We start from the raw sequence: 20,609 nt of genomic DNA on the forward strand, positions 1-20,609 counted from the left end.
GTATTTGAATACCCATGTAAGCTGTACAAAAGCTGTAAGCTGTGTCAAGAAGCACAATGCTGCTCTCCACAGACTATAATTTGCTACCTATATATTTTTTGGAACAGGATAGTTGAATGAAGACGTTTTATGAATGCTCTGCCAATAGGTTGGAACTGCATTTTAAAAAGAAAATACAGATTTGAAAGAGATAAGAGGGAAGAGAAACCAGGATCTCATCTTTCCCTGAATAATTGCTGTCTTTCATTTCTGTATTAAACGTCTACACAACATGAAGAGGTCAAAATGCTCCAGCAACACTTGTAGTAAGAAGCTCATTGAACATAGGTCTACTATACAACATGAAGAAAAGTTTTCAAACTCCCACCCTGAGAGAGACAGAGAAATCCCTGTTAATCTCCCATCATCCCACACTGTGTTGTATTCAATTATTTCACGCTAAAGGGACATTTAGAGCTCCATCACTATAAGTTTTCCTTTAACCTCAATGTAGTCAGACTTTGTTTGCTGTCTGTCTCTTTCCTTTTTCAGATAAGTTATTTAAACTGTGAACCTTAACAAATGTGTTAACCGTGCTTGTTTCTACTTTCTAACTTCACGCATATTTCGGGTTTCCCTGTTGCTGGGCTCAAGCGTCTGCTCGTGCAACCTATCTTGATGAGGCCCACGTGACGCAGGAAGACTAGCGAGCCAATCAGCATTCACTTCTGCGGCTGCTACACCAACCGGGGAAATATTTTGCATGGTAGCACGTTATGTTGACCCTTTGCACATGTGAGAGCGCAATGAAGGGAAAGCAGTGTTGAACAATTTTCTTTAAAAAAAGGTCGGAATTATCGTCTCATTGAAAGCAGACCAGACATGGAAAAGAAACAGTCATTTATTAACGACCCAGCAAAGGTAAGACTCATACAACACTATTTTTCACAACTAATACCCAATGCAGATGTAGGCTACTACTGCTACACGTTTGTTGCTTGATGGCTTTGCCTACATTTAAACAACAAGAGGGATTAATTAGACACATTTTCTTTTCTTTTTTTAAATCATGATGTTGTCACCCTAATTCTGGTCTCGTTGTAGTAATTCCAAACGTGTTTAAGGATTACACAACGCTGCAGCTACTTCAACTATCTTTGTTGTTGTTGCGCAGATGATTCAGTCAGACTCCTCCAATGAGGAGGAGAAAAACGAGGCTCCCGTTAAAGCCAAAAGGAGCAAACCTATGGAGCCTGAAGGCGAGGAGGTGGTCTATCATCCGGTGAAGATGTCACGAAGTGATCTGTACAGACCTCCTACAGCAGAGGAGCTCAACCAGCTGAAAGAAACGGAGAGCCTGTTTCACTGCAGTCTGCTCAAGATGCAGGTGAGCGACATCTGAACCGAGCATGACAGGAAGGAGTAGACATGACACACAATCGCAACCCCTTTGTTAATGTCTACAATCTGTCACCAATATCAGATGGAAGAGCTGCTGAAAGAGGTCTCCCTGAGTGAACGCAGGAAACGGCAAGTAGACTCCTTCGTCCAGACCGTCACTGAGATGCTTCAGACCGTGCCAAAGTCAGCAGATGTGGAGGTATGTAGCACTTAAAACTGTACGGAAATCTTTTGTGATCACCTTTTAGAGGCTCTGTTTCCGTTCTTTCAGCTCTCCACAAACACACACACACACACACACACCCACCTGTAACTCAATCTCTCTTATGTGCTCAGGTTGATGACCTTTCATGGCTGTCTGATGCAGTTAAGGTCCCGTTCCTCCTGGTGCCCAAAACATCAAAGGGAAAGTTCCACATGGTACCTCCTGCTTCTATCGATCTGATTGGCAGCTACCCTCTAGGCACCTGCACCAAACCTCGCGTTGTGGTGGACCTGGCTGTTACGATCCCAGCTGTAAGTGACCTGTCCCTTTTTGATTTTCACCAATTAAAGCCTTGAGAGCAATTTCCTGTGGTCTCATAATATTTTAATGCTTTTTAACGCAACATTACAAAACCGAATTTAGATAATAAGAGACATGGATTTTTTTCGTCATGTCTTCATTATTAGGAGGTCCTGCATCCCAAAGACATCATTAACCAGAGATATCCCCGGAAAAGAGCTCTCTACCTTGCAGGTCTGGCCCAGCACCTCATGTCTTCCTCTGACATTGGGAGCATGCGTTATTCATGTCTCCATGGTAATCGACTGCGTCCAGTTCTGCTGCTGACCACTCCAGGTTTGTGGCATTTTATTTACAGCGTATTTCAGGAAAAACTAACATCTTCGACTAATACTGGGTTAAGTGTTTGTTACATGGGTTTTCCAGCAAATCATTTTCTTTGCAAGTGCATGTTTAGCTGTCTTTTTTTTTTTTTTGGTTGTTAGAATTGTTTTGTTGTCCCATCTTTTTTAGATAAAGACACCACCAGCTTCAGTGTACGTGTTCATGCCCTTCCTCCTCCGGGGTTCTTCAAGCCCAGTCGTTTCCATCCTCAGAGGAATAATATCCGGACAGAGTGGTACACCGGATTGAAGACCATCCTTTCTGGTATTATTCATTTTCCTCAACTTTTTCAGCAACAGTTTAAATGAACTATCACTATCAGGAGGATCAATTTCTTTCTTAATTGTTGGTTGCAGATAGCAGCGAACCTCCCACGCCACATTACAACAGCTCTGTTCTGGGAGATTTACTTCCAAGGGCCCACCTTCAATTCCTCTCGGCTATCAGCTCCCAGTGCTCAGCTTTTGCTGAAGGGGTGGCTTTACTCAAAGTGTGGCTTCGTCAAAGAGAGCTCGACCAGGTTGGTTGGAGGGTTACATTTACTCTTTTACTTTTGGCATATAGCTTGCTTCCTTCTTTTTACATTGGATTCATTTCTCAGTCTGCTGACACTGTTCATCTTCACCTACCTTTGTGTTGCTCCATGTCTTTTAGGGCACTGGTGGTTTGAATGGCTTCCTGGCTTCAATGCTGTTAAGTTATCTGCTAACCACTCACAGAATCAGTAACAGCATGACAGCCTACCAGCTGCTTAGAAACAGCTTGAACTTTCTGGGTGAGAACATTTGAACTACATTAAAATATCTATATGTGTATTTAATTGATATTGTGGAGTTATGCACGACTTATTAATGTTTTAAAAAGCTGACAACTCAAACTCCTTTTTTTTCTTCTAATTTTTAGCATCAACAGACCTGACAGAGAATGGAATCAGTCTAGCAAAAGATCCTGACTCCACTGCTGTAAGTGGTCTGGCTCACATTTGAAATGATGAATCTGTGCATGTACCTTCTAAATTAATTTTCATAGTCCAATCTGTCTTTTTAATTTTTTTTCTTATTCTTGCAGCCGTCTCTGTCAGAGTTCCACCGTGCTTTCCAGGTCGTGTTTGTTGACCCTTCCGGGCATCTCAACCTGTGTGCTGACATGACCGCTTGTACCTACAAACAGGTAAATACTCTGAGTGTTTTGCCGAAATCATTTTGTACCCCTGAGATTTAAAAAACAGGTTTCAACAATTTTCCTACCGCTCCTCAGCTGCAACATGAAGCATCAGTGTCGATGCAGTTCTGGGACAACCCAACAGTGGATGGGTTCCACAGCCTCCTCATGACCCCGAAACCCATGATAAGGACAAGTGACCATGTGTTCCAGTAAGGCTCTATTTATTAGCTTTTACACTCTGTTCAACCTGACATCCTCATCCTGTCAGTACTTGTAATGTTTTCTTCTCTCTCTCTCTCTCTCTCAGGTTATGTGAGCTGGTGAAGCTCCAGTCCAGCTGTAAGAAACTGAATCTCCTCAGTGAGCTGATGGACCACAGTGGAAACTATGTCCACACCGCACTCCCTTTCATTCTGTCACTGCTTCAGCGAGGACTGGGCCAAAGGATTCAGCTCCTCACCCACTCCCTGTCTCCTGATCCAGAGGTGTGAAAGACTGGCATTCATGAATTACAGCTAACCACGCTGAAGTTTCAGTGTTCAACTGGAATTTAACAAAGGAGTAAAAAAAGAAAGAAAACACTCATGTAAATAATTATTTGAATCTTTAAAACACTGAATTTGTTGAACTTCTTTTTTATAACAGTGGTCTGTGGAGAGTGAAGCCCCAAAACACAAAGCTCAGCCTCCACTCTCCTTCGGCTTGCTCTTAAAACCGGATATGGCAGTCTCTGTCCTGGAGAGAGGACCCCCTGCAGACAGTCCCAAGGTAAACCCAACCTTCTCATTCCTGTGCATGTGTCTTATGGTTCTATTGGGTTGAAATTACTACAGGGTTATTCAACTTGACTCTCGCAAGCTCGTCATACGTGCTCGTACTTACACAAACGAGCATCATCATCATCTGCCGAGAAACACTGGATATTTACCGGCATAATGTTTACAGAGGAGGTAAGTGGTCATACACATGTGAAGGAGTCTGTGTTGTGCTTGAGGCCAGTCGTTTATTTGTACTAAAAGATTCCATATTGGATTCATTCTCCATCCTACAAACGACAGTCTCGGCAGGCACTGGCTGAGAGCAGGAGTGTGTGATGAGTTTGTACTGTTGATCTCTGTAAGCGGAGCGGCGTGAGGAGGACGTTGAGAACGTGCATAAAATGTCACTTCCTGGAGCTTTTGTGGAAAATATGACCCGGGGGAAAAAATGTATACAGGCATCACAGATAGAGAGTGAACATCTACTTTTTCACATCAGTTAACCGTTCGCTTATTAATGGGCGATTAAAAAATGATTTATACATGTAAAAAGTTACATATAGTATAATATTCAGAGAGGGCTTCTAAAGAGGAGACACAAGACAATTCATTTTGCTGCATGTGTTCTGTATTTTTAATCTTTTAAATATGGTTGTAACATCTTTTTGGGACTTAAAAATAAATAATGCAGCATTATGAACACAACTCATTTATATTCCTTGTATGGCTACCATTTGAACTTTCAGAAATCCCTTTTTTTTGTGACATGCAGAATAGACAATTCCCTCACTTTACGTTACGTTATAGAATATGTACGTTTTGGAGACTTGCTTTCTTGTCCATGTATTTACCATCAAGCTTGTGTTATGATTTATAATAAATAACGATGGTGTTCTCCTGCCAGGCGGCTGAGTTTCGTCAGCTGTGGGGCTCTCGCTCCGAGCTGCGTCGTTTCCAGGATGGTGCCATCACTGAAGCCGTCCTGTGGGAGGGAGAGAGCATGTGTCAAAAACAACTGGTCCCCAGACAGATCATCACACATCTGCTGCAACTGTATGTATTTTATGTCGGAATAGAATACTCTATCATTTTAATACTAGTACTTATACAGTAGCTAGTTTGGACAGTGAGAACCAACCTAATGTAATTATACAAAATATATTATTCTAGTACCCATGTATACATGTAATATAGCATACTATCATTGTAACAAAGAATACACCAGGGATTTTTCCAATTCAGTTTTTTATCATCCTGGTTTCTATCTTTATTATCTATTCCAATTAACGTAGCACATATACCGGTGTAAAGGTCAAACATTTGTATCAAAGGCCTGATAAACATTCATTTGACATTCATGTCTGCCACATGTTTGATGTTAAATGCTAAGTATTTGAGGTATATGTATGTTTGATCAGATGTTGCTAATATGGTTTAACTACTGGCTCACTGCCTACTGTCAGGATCCAGCAGTGTCAGCCATTGATCACTTGGGGTAATGGGTAAAATCACTGGGTTTCACTGTTGTGAAATACATTTAGGTGTGATGCTGTACAGTATATAACTGCAGCATCATAACCACTTTGAACAACAGATCAACAGGAGAGTTCTTGCTGAACTTACAGCCCGGCCTTCCTCCATCACAAAAGGGTCAATAAGTTACAGATTTCTGTTCACAAAGATCATCATGTCAATTTGGTCCGGACTCAGTCTTGTACGCATTGTGGCAAAAGTCTGTCCAGCCTCAGACAACAACGACGGCAGCGATACACCAGGTATGCACAAGTAGTGTCTTGCCAGAGTGGCCAGTTTTGGGAATCTTGGCCCATTAACCCTCCACCAGTCAAGAGGGTTTATGTCCAATGAGGGAGCAATGTCTCTCAGGTAGTAATCTACCTGAGCCTCGGAGTCTGTGGCATAGGAGGAGCTGTAGTTGTCTCCCAGGAGCAACATCATGGTGTTTTTGGTGTCACTTCTCATTTGTGAGGGCAAAGGGACTCGACTAATATCAGGTGTAACCGGGGTCTCCTGCTGCTCATCCTTTGTGCTCACAGTTGAAGTGATCACATCTTGTTTTGAAACCAGCTCATGCAGTTTAACCTTTGCAGCCAGTCTTCCTGCCGGTGTTAGGAAGCCGAGGTGTTTGTGACGAGGGTCCAGAATGGAGGCAATCAGAGCTGGTTTGGAGGCGAGGTCATTAGAGTCAACCTGTGAACGATTAAGATAAATGATACTGATAAAGAATTATGTAAAGTGAATGCAAATTGTTTGTCATTATTTGCACCATTTTAGCAATTTACAAATGTATTTCAAAGCACAAAATGATAGTCAGCATACCTCCATGTAAGTTCTAAGCGACTTCTGGACTTTCAGCTTGAACTCTGAGACTTGGTCAACATCATTCTCTTTGGGCACAAGGTGAGTCTGAGTGAGGCTGAATGTGATCGGGTAGATATTTGAAATTGATACTTCTGATTCAGCAGATATGACTGTAGTTGCCCATTTCAGTGTTGCAAGCACAGGTGTGAAATTCTCAATAATTTGCCAACAATCATCTCCGATCTCAAGAGCCCGAGCTTCCTGTCTGTTGGTGATCATTCGATCAGAGAGCACAGCTTTGATTGCCCATCGCTGCTCCAGTAACCGCTCAAACATATCGCAAATTGTGTCCCATCTAGCTTTGTGTGATCGGATCAGTTTGTGTTGAGGCAGACACATCTGAACCTGCTTCTGCGCCAAGGCCTCACCTGCCACCAGGTTGTGAATGAAATGCTCGACTAGTTTCCCTGCTGCAACAATGACGTGGACTAGATCCTCACTCAGCCCGTCATTGACTGCAAGCTGCAGAGTAGTGGCAAAGCAAGTGGCGTAGTCCCAGGTGACACGGGCACACGCGTGTGCTGACAAAGCATCAGCCGTGTTGTTATGGACACACGCAGTCACTTTTCCGGTAAGACCCCAGTTCTGCACAATTTCAAGAAGCCTCTCTGTGACTTTGTCTGCAGTGTGGTGGCTGTCTGGTGGTAATTTGTGCGTTTGCAGCACAGCTGACCGCCCCTGCCACTCTTCTGTTATGAACGAACAGGAAACCGTGATGTAAACATGGAATGGAAGGGCTGTCCAAACATCAGCAGTGAGAGCCGCTTTCTCCACTCGGCCCAGCTGCCCTACAAGCTCCTCCACCTTCTCATGGAAATGGCCTTCTATAAGGCGTGTGATATCTCCAGCAGATGGCACCTTATAGTTATGAACGGTGTATGCAAGTAGCTCACGAAAGCCATCCCCGGTCACTACACTGATTGGAAGCAGGTCCTTCTCTATCATTCTGGAGATGAGCTCTGTTACCTCTGCATGTGTTGCCACGGACACGCCATCATTAGGCACAGAGTCCGGGTGTTTATTTTTGATGTGGTACATCATGCTGGTGGTGCTGCTCTTGTATTTTAGCTTTGTGTCGCACACCGTGCAGTGAACCTCATCGTCCACTTTGATGAAAATGTCCCAAACCGAGCTCCGCTTCAGGCGCTTCCTCTCACCGTAGTAGTCCCGCTCGGGCTGGTTGCTTGTCACGTTAACGCCGGGGGACACTACAGACACCTGCGTGATGTCTGAATTAGCCGCACTCTCATCGTCGATGGTGTGGACGCCGCAGATCACGGGTTTCTCGTCTCCGTCAGGTGGCGTTAGGGTCGGATGGTACCTACTCATGTGGTTTATCATGGAGCTGGTGGCTCCGCCGCAGTACTTCAGTGTGGCATCACATTTTACGCAGCGGACAAAGTTCCCCTCTTGTTCAAAGCAGTCCCACACAGAGCTCCATCTCCTCCCTGAGCGCTTCATGTTTTTGTGCCGCAGGCTGATGTCGGATCCAAATGGTTTTTTTTTTTTTTTTTTTTTACGTTGGCATGCTGGCTGATGTCATCTCCCAAAAAAATAAAAAATAAAAAAGGGTTTGTCGGTCATTACAGAGCAAATTGTGACCCGTGTCATTTCAATTTGTGCTCTAAAAAGAGTCGAATAAGTGAGTGTGGATATGACTTTCTAGAAGCCTCGTTTTCAAAAAGACTGTGATACATTTCTTACCCATTAAGACATGCAGACATCCCCGAGTCCTGTGTGCGGTATGTGGGGGCGATGGTGGATGACGTCATCAAAACGGGAAATAAGGTAAATGCAAAATCTCTGCTGTTTTATTTATTTATTTAGGATAGGCAAAATGTACAGTTAAGAGTTATTGAAAACAAATAATGGACTGTTGTTTGTGTGCAACGAATGCCTTTGAATAAAAGCGTTGCTGTTGTTTAACCTGCTTCTATCCTCATTATTCATTCTCTTGAATTTTGTAAGATTTGTTCTGTGTTGAGCAGACCTTGAATTCGCGAAACAATACATTTCTTTCCTATTTGGTATTCCCTTTTTAATATGTTGGTTAATTATAAATTGTTGACATCATGAATATTTTTTACTATTCTAGACACAATCTGGTCTACGTCAATCTCTAATGCCCAGAGTCCTGTGTGCAAACGCCCAGTTTTGGAAAGAAACCTTTTTTTGTTTTACAGCCATTTACAAACCACATTCAAACTCAACACATTTTCCCCATTGGTCAACTCAAAAGAAGATTACAATTGTATCAAAGTCTTTTTTGTGTAGGCATTTCTTCTGCTTTAAAAGTACTTTTAACATTCTTGTAAATTGCGTTCCTTTGGCGATTCTTTATTTAAATGAAGGTTAAATTAATATGTGCGTTTTTTTTATTTCGCTCTTTAGGTGCCAAGTACTGGGGAGGAGGAGAGTTTGCTGGTGGTTAAGTCCTACGATGACCTCAGTAGAAAACTTTGGGGACTGGAGGGTCTGCCTCTCTCCATCACAGCAGTGCAAGGAGCCCACCCTGCACTTCGATACACACAGGTGAAGCATCTTGTTCTAACCAGGGAACTGCTCTCATTAATGTAAAGTTCAGTGTTTTTAGTAAATGAAAGTAATTTAAAAACTTTTTTTAAAAATGTTATACAACTGTAATGCAGCTCCAGGGCATGCATATATGAACATCACCAGAGTCAATCAGGGTTATTAAAGTTAAGTTATTGATAATCTCAGTAAGGGTAACATTTGTAAATTGAGAATTGGGCCTTGTAACATTTCAGCTGTGTCTTACAGGTCTTCCCCCCTGTGCCACTGAAGTTGGACTATTCCTTCTTTGACCAAGAAAAGTCTTGTAGATCATTGGTGCCAAAGGAAGGAAAACCCTGCCCTACTTATATCACTCCGATCACAGGTATGTTTTATCCATAAGCAATTATTTAAGAAGTAAACTCTTCTTTAATCCAGTAAAAACAACATTTGAAACCCCGTTCTTGCAGTGATTTGTCACATGGAGGGAAGTGGAAAGTGGCCACATGACCACCTGGCCATCCGCCACATCCGAGCTGCCTTTCACATCAGTATGGGCGAGTTACTCAAGAAGTACCATAATTACACATGCAGGCCCTGCCCAACACACCTGGATGTCTGGAAGGTGCGTATTTCAGGTTGTGTGCATGTCGTGCATGTTGATGGTACAACTCAATTTGTAAGCACAGTTAGCTGCTGTTAGATGCTCTTTTACTTCCCTTTGTTTGTTTGTGTGTTCAGGACGGCTTGGTGTTCCGCATCCATGTAGCATACCATCGGGAGCCTCAGGTGCTGAGGAGTAGTGTGAATGCGGAGGGGCTGCTGGTTGTGAGAGACAACGAAGAGGCTCAGGCTCTAGAGATGGCCACCATTCACAAGCCTCTACTAACCAGCACTTTGCATGGGTAAAATAAATCAATGGCACCAAGTAGTATTTGTGTGTGTTTGCATAAATTGGCAGGATTGTAGGGTTCCCATTGTTTCCCTTTATTAACCTCGCTTGTTATTATTTCGAAAACATATAACAGTTGTTTTTATTTGAAGTCCTCAGCTTCATTTCCTTCCCGATTTAACTTTTTGGATACATCTTTTGCTTCTGTTTTTTGTTGTCGGTAGGCTCCAGCAGCATTACCCATGCTTTGGGGCAGTGTGTCGTCTGGCCAAACGTTGGCTTGCGGCGCAGTTCTTCAGTGAAGATTTGACAGAGGATACTGCAGACCTGCTGGTGGCGTCACTTTTCCTGCAGCCTGCACCCTTTACGCCTCCTGGGTAACTTTCACATCTAGTTATTAATAATCTGTCACGTTTAGGAATTTTTTTCCCCTTTTTTTTCATTGTTCGTTCAGTAGGTCATGTGAATAAATTTCTCTGTTATCCTCAGTTCTCCTCAGGTATGCTTCCTTCGCTTCCTTCATCTGCTCTCTTCCTTTGACTGGAGGAACAACCCGCTGGTTGTCAACCTAAACAACCAGCTCACAGGCAAGCACTCTTTCTCTCTCACACACACACACACACACACACACACACACACACACACACACACACACACACACACACACACACACACACATTTTTCCTTCTGTGTCCCACAAACAAATGGCTTCTGACCTCCTTCTATTTACACACCCGACATACTTTGACATCCTGCTCATATCCATCGTTGGGTCAACACCAGGTCTGATTGTTGTTTCTCTCTCCATCACGTGTAGCCACCGACTACACAGAGATCAAGAATGACTTCATGGCCTCCAGGGAGTCTTTGCCTGTCATGTTTTTAGCTACGCCTAAAGATAAAAAACTATCTTTGTGGACCAAGAGAGCACCAAGTGTACAGGTCAGTGGACACAAATACACAATGACACAGCTTGCACAACAACACGTAATATATTGGCCCTCATTAAAAAATTAAACATGATTAAATATTACAATTTAGTAAGACAGAGGAACAAATTACACAATAACTTCAAAAATACACAATCAAATAGATAACAAGTTTATGTAATTATTTTTGTTAGACATATTACAGAAACACAGAAACGTACAGAATCACAAACAGCGGTGTAGAAAGGAGTTGCATGTTCTCGGCAAGGAGCAGTCACATAGTTTTCCGATCCTGGAGCCTTTTCTTAGTGCGCACTGTTCCCCTGGATCACACTGAAAGAATTTGAGATACATGTAAGATAACGAGTTATGTTATGTTCACAAATGAACATAATATCATCATAAATATTTAAAATGTTACTATTAATGGGTTGTTTATAGATTGATGGATTAATGAAAGGTGGTCTGATGTGTTGCTTTTCTTACCATAGGCAAAAAGCCATGTTTTTTTCTTAGAGCTGGAATTTGATTGTTCTGAAGTCTCTCCAATACTTCATGTAAATCATTAATCTGGAATGACAGAAATTGTATTGATTTAATAAACATTAAAATACCATGAGAACATAAAAAAACAGCCAGCATTTTGGAGAGTTTCTATCAGGCATGAATATTTACATAAATAATAATATCAATAACTTTCCAAAAGTTCCTGAAAAGAAAACATTAATGAGGTCAGGTGTAGCTCACCAGTTGCTTTTCATTGCCGTCCTCTGTTGTGGAGAAATAAGGTAAATGTTTTGGTCTGTATTCCTCTGTCTGGACGTGACCATAGCTGTAGAAGAGTCCTGTGGCACACATCAATGCACAGAAAAGATACACAAACCAGCTGCCCATGGTGCGTAGTTGACCCAGATAAGCTTCCTGTGCTGGACCACCTTTCTCCCCCAACAAACCCAACATGAACACTGAGCTTCTCCCAAGCATCCTGCTTTATAAGCAGGAAACGTTGTGCTCTGTGACGTCCTCACAGAGACGTTGTTGTGAGCTTCATTCAGCATGTTTGTTCATCATGATACTTTTCATTGTGATATTCAGAGTGATTTTTATTTGACCTCTTCTTTATGATTGGTTTCAAAAGGTCTGAAAATATCCTTCTTCTATATTTTGTTAAATTCGCACGCCTGCCTTAATGACTTCCAGAAGTGAGAGAGAAAGTGTGTCAAAACAAATAACAGAGTGGATGTTACGGCTAACTGTGTTGGTAGTCTGATCAATTCCCCTGACTGACCACTAGGGAGCAGATTGTGCTAGAGTGAATCATTTTAAGGATGAACATATATGATATAATGTAATGTATGTTATAATCTAGCTCTGCATACTATCATGATTTTTAACTTAATCAGATGGTGATTTCAAGCTAGTTTGAAAGTCATAATACATTTCCTTTGATTACTGATGTACCAATAGGAAAGGAAAGGAAAATAGGAAACCATCATGTGGTCAAAATATTGAAATAAATGGAATAAAGGAAAACTTATTAATAGGAAAAAGTCATATTCACTTTCCCTCGACAGACTCAAGATAAGCAAATAACAGATATACATTTAAGTTGATTAGTTTGTGGACTGCAAGTTTTTATGTTGCGTTATCAAACTAACAAATAAAGAAGGTTCTTCCACGACAACATTCAGTATGCTTAATAGTTGTTCTGTAATTGAATTTCATACAAGACGATATCCTAAATAAGACATCCTGATTTATTTAAGATACCCGAGGTTTGCAGTTGAGCCATTTAAAAGCATGCAATTCTGTCAACACTGAAACATACAAGTCAGTGTTTCTCTAAAAATAAGAAAGCTTGGTGTAATTATGGACCCACACCTATATTTTACAACAGCCACATAAAGACCGTTACATAGTCCCCCAATTACAATCTTAAAACACAGCAAGAATCAAATATTATACGTGTAAACCAGACACAGAAGAACTTGTTCATAATTGCCACATATATTTTCTCTATTGTGGATAGTTTAATGTCTTGTTTCAGCCAAATCTATCACTTTTAATGTTCTCAATGTTCATAATGTTCTGTTTTTAATTCTGTTAAGCACTTTAAATTGCTCTGTGTCAATGGTGTTTCACAAGTATTAATAGCTAACTGCAAAAACAAAGGTCCAAGTATTAGATAAAGGGTCACAACGTTGGATGTTTTGAGTGTTAATGCTTTAGAATAACTTACTTTACCATGTTGAACCATCAAATGTTACATTTTGTTTATGTGTCATCAGATGCTCCAGCGCATTGTGATGGTGGCTGCAGAGAGTCTGAAGGTATTGGAACATCAGCTGATGGATGGCAGCCAGATACAAGACGTCAGGGTGTGTACAAAGCATTGCAAAGCTACCGTTAACTAACCACTCTGTTCCTTCTTAAACAGTCTGCTGTGTGAAAAAATGTGATTTAAATTTCAGTCTTGTGATGCACTTATCTGTGTTTGGTGTAGGTGGTAATGCGACCTCCTTTAGATGCCTACGATGTGCTGATTCACCTGAACCCAAAGCAGGTTCCCCTTCTCAGCCAGGCAGTAGACCCTCCCACTGTCACCTTCAGTAGGGGCATCATGACTGGCACCGTGCCCTCATCTGGGGGGTTCCTGCCCGTCATCGATTACAACCCTGTGTCCCTCTTCCTGGCAGAGCTGAGAGTGAGTCTTGTGTTTTAGGAATGTTTAAATAGAAGGGTGTGGTTTTTAAACAGCACCTTGTTGTCACAGAATGTGAGAGAAGTTGTGTAGCAGGATTTACACAAGCGAACTGCAGCTGGACTGTTGAGGCTAAAATAAAACTTAATCACAGGCAAGAGAAATACAAGGTGACATAAAGCTTCACTTACAGGCCTGATCTTTTGTGATATTAAATGGTAAATTGAACATTTTCATTGTTTTACATACACTCCTATGCACATTTCTCTCTCCACTGTTGGCATGAAAGGACTCCTGTACTTGTATAAGCTGGGTCCCCCAAACACCCAATTGAAAAACATTTATACATGGCTGAAAAAATGAACATACATTTTAAAAGTTTTCATTGCTTAAAAAGAAAAATCCTGCACACTACTCTTGCTCGTCACAACGTTTCAGTCCTTCTGAACCTTTGTCGAGTGTGTTATCAAACAATTTCTCCTCCAGGATGTTGCCATAAATTGGTGATGCCGGTCAAGGGTAGTGTGCGGGATTATTTCTTTTTAATGTGACAGTTTGATGCCCTACGCACATATATTATGAGATAGTTGAATGTGAGAACACCTACTTTAAAACTTCATTTTTACTGATAAAATCCCTACAGAATAGATTTGCCAGGACCCCAGGTTGGGAACCGATGCTTTAATACATGTAAAATTAGATATTTAGTCAAATACGTAAACCTAACAAACGTACCTATAAGGTTTTATAAAGCTGTCCTTAGAAAGATGTGTATTTTTGCTTTGGAAAAATAATCCAATTAGCCCAACAGTTCAACAAAGAGTTTTATTTTTGTCTCTTTATTTATTTTTAGGAGGCTTTTGGAGACCTAGCCCTCTTCTTCTGCGACCCTTATGGTGGAACAGTGATCGCAGTTGTGTGGAAGCCTAAGGGTTTCATCCCAGCGCCCTTTAAGGTAATTCTTTAGTTTTGTTTTACATTTGTCCATCTACTCTCCTCATTTCCCTCACATTTCATCATCCATCACTGACCTTATGCCCTACTTTCTCCTTGATCGCTCATCACAGACGTCACAGTTGTCTGCGCGGAGTGTGCAGGTGAACGGTGAAGAAGCAAACACCATTCCAAATGTTGAAGCAATTTTGGAGGACTTCCAGGTCATTGGAAAAGGCTTGGTCAAATCAGTGGAGGCTAGGACTGAGAAATGGTCATTTTAGATGTGTACAGATGTATTCATCCACATACCACATTTACCGGGTATGAAGCATGTAAGCAAAGTGGCAATTTCACCACAAAAGGTATATTGATGCGTTTTTGATTTATTTGTACCTGATTTATGAACACATAAAGGAATATTGGACATCTTGTTTACAATATTATGTGTAACTGTTGCTGTTAAACACCAGCAATGTGCTTGTGTTGTATGACCTGTATGTTGCATAATAAATGCATATCTACTGCTTTGGTTTAGATTTATTTCTTTTGTTTAACTGCTTTTAGAAAAATCAGTAGATGAAATTAAGATAACATACACTTTTTTTAATCTGATTGCAGTAATTAACAAGAATACTTACAGATAAATATCAAAAAGAAAATGTTATGTATGAATAAAAACAGAAATTAAAGACATAATTACAAGGCAAAATGATAAATGTTTTATTGGATTAGAAGCAGAAAAATCACATCTGAAATATTTAATCGGTGTACACAAGACTAATAATTATATAATATTAAGAAACTAAATATTTGTTTTAATATGGGATATAACAAAGCCAGAGTAATAAAGTTTGGAATATAAGATTTATGGTGTGAAGGGAAAATTCAGTTTTATTGTACCACGTTGGACCCCGTGGTCCCTTTTACATGATGAAATCAGCTGTTCTTCAATGATGTGAATCTCCAGCATTAACACATCACAAAGATTTTTTGTGTGTGTTGACTGGACAAAGTAGAAAAAGTAGTGTAAAAAAGAAAAGGTTTGGTTGAGGTTTGTAACATGTTCCTGCTGAAGGTCGACATAAACAGATGGGTACACTGGTCAAAATATGGGCAATTTGGCCTGTGATGTTTAAAGGGGCTGAAAGCATCCCAAAGAAATATCCAAACAGATTAACCACTCACTTCCCACCAGCCTCAGCTACTGATACCAAAAAGGATGGATTCATACTTAGGGTAAATGTTTTCTATGCTGTTTTTAAGAGTCCCAGCACCTTAATGTCGCACCCAAGCTCAGGATTTATCAAACTAGTAAACACCTTCCTTGTTTCCTTCCCAATGTTCTTTGTATAATTGTGGTGAGCATCTGACCACTGTCAAGAGCCTGCTGTTAACTGTAAAGAGGCTACGCACAGCCTGCCATTGTTTTTGCTACTTGAAGAAGCCTCCAACAAATATCGAACTATGTACTGTAGCTTTCTGCTTTTAATCAAGCTCTGCACTTAATACCTTGGTCACTGGTCAAGCTTAGCATTATGACCTAGAGTTTCCAGTCAAGCCATTCAGTGCAGCTTTCAGCATTTACAAAAGCTATTTTGTTTCAAGCCAATATTCAAACTATTCAGCAAGCTGTAGCTTACAATCATTACTCAACATGTGCAGTTTAGCTCCCAGTCTCCCTTACTCTTAACAACCCAGCAAGTTGTTAAGGCATTAAGTGTATCTTCATTATTTAATATGTCAAGCCAGTAGGCTCAACAAGTGGAAGTGTGACACTCTCTAACATGCAGTTAACTCTCAGTCAATACTCAGTTATCTAGTGTAGCTCTCAATCATTATTCAAGCTATCCAATGTAGCCTTCAGTCAAGAGTCAAGCTATTCAGTCTAGCTCTCAATCATTATGCAAACTTGCTAGTGTAGCTAAAGTTATTATACTGTATGTGAGCTATACAGGGTAGCTTTGTCATTATTCATGCTATCCAGTTTCGCTCTTAGTCGTTATTCAAGCTATCCAGTGTAGCTTCTTAAACTGTCTAGTACATTTTTGTATTTATTTGTATGTAAACAGTGTGTCATTAAGTCATTATTCAAGCTACTAAGATATTTTTTTAATAAGCTTTATGTAGCTCAATTTTACGACGGAGGATTAGGGCCATGTTAAAAAATATATATATATTTAATTTTGAGATTAAACTCGTAAATTTACGAGAATAAATTGTAAATTTACGACTTTAATCTCTATTTTTGTAGAGTATTTAATATTTTTTTTTAACATAGCCCTAATCCTCCCTCGTACAATATTACCCAAGTCAACAGTGTTGATCAGCCAATAGGCTACTGCAGAGTGGCCTTCAGACTTCATGGTATTCTGTGTTGTGTTTTCAAAACTATGAATGGAGCTCATAGAGTCGGCTTTAACTATTTGCTCACATCACATTAACTATAAGCAAAAAATAAATGTTAAGGGAAGGGTTGTGGAAAAATAATAATCTCTTACAATTAAATCAATGAGATTTAAACTCCTGCCAGTCCCACAGATAGACCACACAACGATTGCAGACACTTGTAGGTCAGAGCAGTCTATAGGTCAATACATTTGTTTGTTCTCCACGTCTCACTCATAAAGAAGGGATTAACTGCAGTAAAAGAGTACATTTTACAAATTGATATACCATACTGAGCACCATAAATCAGACAAACGTTTTTAAGGTGATTCTGTTCTATAGACATTGTATACATAGTTGTAAATGACACTCTGATTCTTGTGGGTTTTTTTTGCTCTTACACGTTGCATTCCCTGAAGTACTTGTGAATTTTAAACTTTTGGACACATTTTTTGTTTGTTTGTTTGTTTCTTGTGCATTACGAAAGAAACAACAAGTTGTGTATTTGGTACTGCACTAGACCATTGTCTGTAAAATTTACAACAGTCAGTCAGATGCATTGACTTTTATGGACTGAAAATATTTTTGTACTGAATAGCTGCATCTATCCATTGGTCCTTTCATATAGATTGTTTATCAAAATACAGTTGGCCTATGTATAATCTATATCTGGTAAATTTGTTCAGATTTTTGATAAAAAAGGATTCAGGGCTGTTCTTTTGCGTGACAATCTCCTTCTCGCTCTCTGTAAAGTGAGGCTAAGATTTCAGTTGAACACCTTCCTCCGGTTACTCAAAACACAATAAAATCTGATCTGCAGGTGAGGGTTGTGATTAAAGCCATTATAAAATAAACTTGATGAGTGAATTAGATGGAATACCTTTCACTGTAAACAATATGTTCTGCACTTACGGGTCCTTAATGAAATCTGATAGCGAGCAGATACAAAAACTTGGCCAAATCAAAATGCATTGACTGTAACGCAGTTTCTTAAGCAAATTTTGAATGCATTCTTTTTAATGTTAAGGACTTTATTTTAGAAGCAGTGCAGAAAATGTCAATTTGTTTCATGACTTTATTAAATCTGAGGCATCAAAAAAACAAAACAAATGTACAGTATATCAAGTGAAACAACGATAATCTGATGATCTACAGCACGGAATAGGTCTGTTTTCTGTCACATCTTCACTGAAACAGACACTTAGCTGGAATGCTATCTGATGATTAATTGCTCAACACTGTGTAAAATACTGCACAAACATTTTCTAATTGCCAAGATGACACTTCCAGCTGTGAATAATAAGATAAGATGCGTTTGTTTGTCTGCAGCTGTAGACACAGAAAACATGTTTTTCTGATTACAGCCCAGTAGGCTATAATTACAGAGAAGGTTCAGAACATGGAAATGTACTGGAGAAAAGGTTTTACGCACCACACACGCACAGAGTGTTATAAATCATATCATCCAGCTCTTAGTGAAGTGATGATCAATAATATTTCTGTCATACACAAAACATAAACAGGTGTCACAAGCTGCCATCTGCACAGACCTTCCTGGTAGGATTCACTCAACAATTGACAAAGATTTGTTGGGAATCTAATGATGAAATCACTTCATCATCAAATACGTGACACTGCAATTAGATGGCTTTACTTATTTCATTAGTCAGTGATAACGTGACCGGATGACTGTAGTTGCAGTTTTTTGCTGCGTATTTTTCACTCTCTTCTGGAGCCTTAAAACTATCTTGATATGGATTATATTAAACAAAGAAACACTATTTATCAGTTGTCTTAACAGATAGGAGAGATTTGAACGGTGAACTGCACTTTAACTTTGCTCTTTGTTGGACTCTTGGGGCCAGCTTTACTGTAAGCGACGTGGGTGTGTGTGTGAAGGGATAAATCAGTCCAAACACGTTCTGGGTCTTAGTCAGCGTCTCAGACGCACGGTACATTTCACAACTTCTCTTCTTCTCCTCCTTTCTCTTCCCCCCGACTACACAGCTCACTCCTGCCTGAACAGCGCCCACTAGGTGGCCTACCTAATAACAGGATATTAACATTACTGTAAACACTTGTAACCAACATTATAGCAATCATTTAAGAACATACTGAAGTTATGTCTGCATAGAGAAAGAACATAATAAACATGTGTTTCTAACTTATTTGCAGATCCCATTTTCACTCTTACATTACTGAAGGTTTGCGTGTCTTAAAACGTGTGCAAACTTGATACCACCAGCAAAAAAAAAGTGCTATCTGATCTACTGTGATCAGATAGCAGTGAGGACTGCGTCTTTCGAATGAGCAGAACAACACGCATTGACGCATTTAGTATGTTTGACTTAATGAATATGCAATATGGGGCGTTTCTGCCCTAACGAGCAAAATACTGGGAGGAGAAAATGTAAAGAAGTTAAGTTAGTACACGCATTGCGATTTACCAAACCTGGCAAGAAGTGCGGTGATTGTGACGGTATCTGTATTTAACACCTTTAAAAGGAACGTGCTAATCCAGGAGGCCAGTGTTACGCACAACAGGCTGCTGTTATTTTAGTTAGGAGGAGACATAGGCACAACAAAAGAAGGCATAAATGTCGCGTTTTTCCCCACGTGTTTACATGTTTCAAATGACAGGAAAATAAATGGCATGCATTTATTTTTTTTATTTGATTCAATATTCAAATCGTTAAGGAAGAGACACAACTACAGGCTATTGTTGCCATAGTCTACAGCCAAAGAAAACTGAACATTCACAGCCTCTGAATTCTATAGAATTTCAACATATTTCCCTCTTTTCGCCAACATTACATTTTAAACTGGGGATTTCCCTTTTCTCAGGTCGCGCGTCTCTCCCCCAGCTCGTCCCCTCTGGTGCGCTCCTCTCCACAATGCGCTCGTCTCCTCCCTCTAAAGCCCGCTGCTGCTACTCTGTAGGACGCTTGGATTGGGGGACCTCACCACTGTTTGTACCATCGTCTTCGATACCCTTTGCCAGGGCATTTATGTCCGATCAGACACAGCGCTGGCCACCTGTCTGGTGCCCAACAACGGCCCGAGTGTAGAGCGCCCGTGCCACAGAGGACACAGTGCGCACCTCCTGCGCAATGTATGACACTTCATTCTTAAGATTAAGGATAGAAAATAGAGGCCCTATTTAATGCCGATGTTTTCTTATAACCAACATTTTCTTTGTAATATTCAGATTTCGAAACTCGAAAGTATTGTGCGTTTATTTGCCTCTCCCGCTAATACATATTTTGCGCTTGCAGTCATCCTGCTTTCTGTCCAAACTCTGTAAACCAGTAGAACACGCAAAAACCTAACTTAAATACTACCTCCCCCACAAGGTTTGAACCTGTTGTCATTCACGCAAATGTTCTTAAAACTAGATTACCTGCAAAACGCCCACCAACCAAACGTGCAAACTTTTGGAGTGAACACGCAATTTAGTAATCTTTAATTGGGAGCTCAGTAAATCTGGCCTTTGGGCATCTATGAAGGGTATACATCCTGTATCCAGAGCCCAGACAGTTAACATCTTTTTTCTTTTTTTTTGGCAAGAGGCAATGTGCCAAACTGTGATGTCTGTCTGACATATATCAATCTTTCTCCACCTGCCTGCGCCTGTCCTTTCCTCCAACACCTGATGGAAAACAACTGTTAGCCTGGCACATGT

The 20,609-nt window shown here is 40.4% G+C and overlaps 2 protein-coding genes across 2 annotated transcripts; one reads left to right on the forward strand and one right to left on the reverse strand.

Moving 5' to 3' along the window:
- The first annotated feature begins 745 nt into the window (after positions 1-745).
- nol6 (nucleolar protein 6 (RNA-associated)) lies at positions 746-15,066 on the forward strand. The gene is made up of 26 exons (XM_020657834.3): positions 746-900; positions 1,154-1,366; positions 1,463-1,579; positions 1,717-1,896; positions 2,053-2,221; positions 2,399-2,533; positions 2,626-2,789; positions 2,924-3,044; positions 3,173-3,231; positions 3,338-3,439; positions 3,527-3,642; positions 3,741-3,918; positions 4,079-4,201; positions 5,096-5,244; positions 8,283-8,358; positions 8,962-9,102; positions 9,352-9,469; positions 9,555-9,709; positions 9,826-9,989; positions 10,201-10,353; positions 10,466-10,563; positions 10,794-10,918; positions 13,194-13,283; positions 13,409-13,609; positions 14,460-14,561; positions 14,674-15,066. The coding sequence occupies exons 1-26, from the start codon at positions 862-864 to the stop codon at positions 14,821-14,823; spliced, it is 3,438 nt and encodes a 1,145-aa protein (XP_020513490.2). The 5' UTR covers positions 746-861; the 3' UTR covers positions 14,824-15,066.
- On the reverse strand, positions 4,208-8,031 carry LOC110002261 (E3 SUMO-protein ligase ZBED1-like). Its single transcript, XM_020657845.3, has 3 exons — positions 6,529-8,031; positions 5,815-6,399; positions 4,208-5,173 (listed from the first exon to the last, which is right to left on the reverse strand). Exons 1-2 carry the CDS (start codon positions 8,029-8,031, stop codon positions 5,851-5,853), a joined length of 2,052 nt encoding a protein of 683 aa, XP_020513501.2. The 3' UTR covers positions 4,208-5,173; positions 5,815-5,850.
- Positions 15,067-20,609: the final 5,543 nt, after the last annotated feature.

The sequence above is a fragment of the Labrus bergylta genome, chromosome 2, assembly GCF_963930695.1.
Source record: "Labrus bergylta chromosome 2, fLabBer1.1, whole genome shotgun sequence".
NCBI lineage: Eukaryota > Metazoa > Chordata > Actinopteri > Labriformes > Labridae > Labrus > Labrus bergylta.

Excerpts from the sequence above, each read along its gene's own strand:
- nol6 (XM_020657834.3), top strand. The coding sequence starts at position 862 with ATGGAAAAGAAACAGTCATTTATTAACGACCCAGCAAAG. Across the intron at positions 3,045-3,172 it reads AAACAGCTTGAACTTTCTGG|CATCAACAGACCTGACAGAG; the intron begins GTGAGAACATTT and ends TCTAATTTTTAG. Across the intron at positions 9,710-9,825 it reads CACACCTGGATGTCTGGAAG|GACGGCTTGGTGTTCCGCAT; the intron begins GTGCGTATTTCA and ends TTGTGTGTTCAG.
- LOC110002261 (XM_020657845.3), bottom strand. The coding sequence starts at position 8,031 with ATGAAGCGCTCAGGGAGGAGATGGAGCTCTGTGTGGGACTGCTTTGAA. Across the intron at positions 6,400-6,528 it reads CGCTTAGAACTTACATGGAG|GTTGACTCTAATGACCTCGC; the intron begins GTATGCTGACTA and ends AATCGTTCACAG.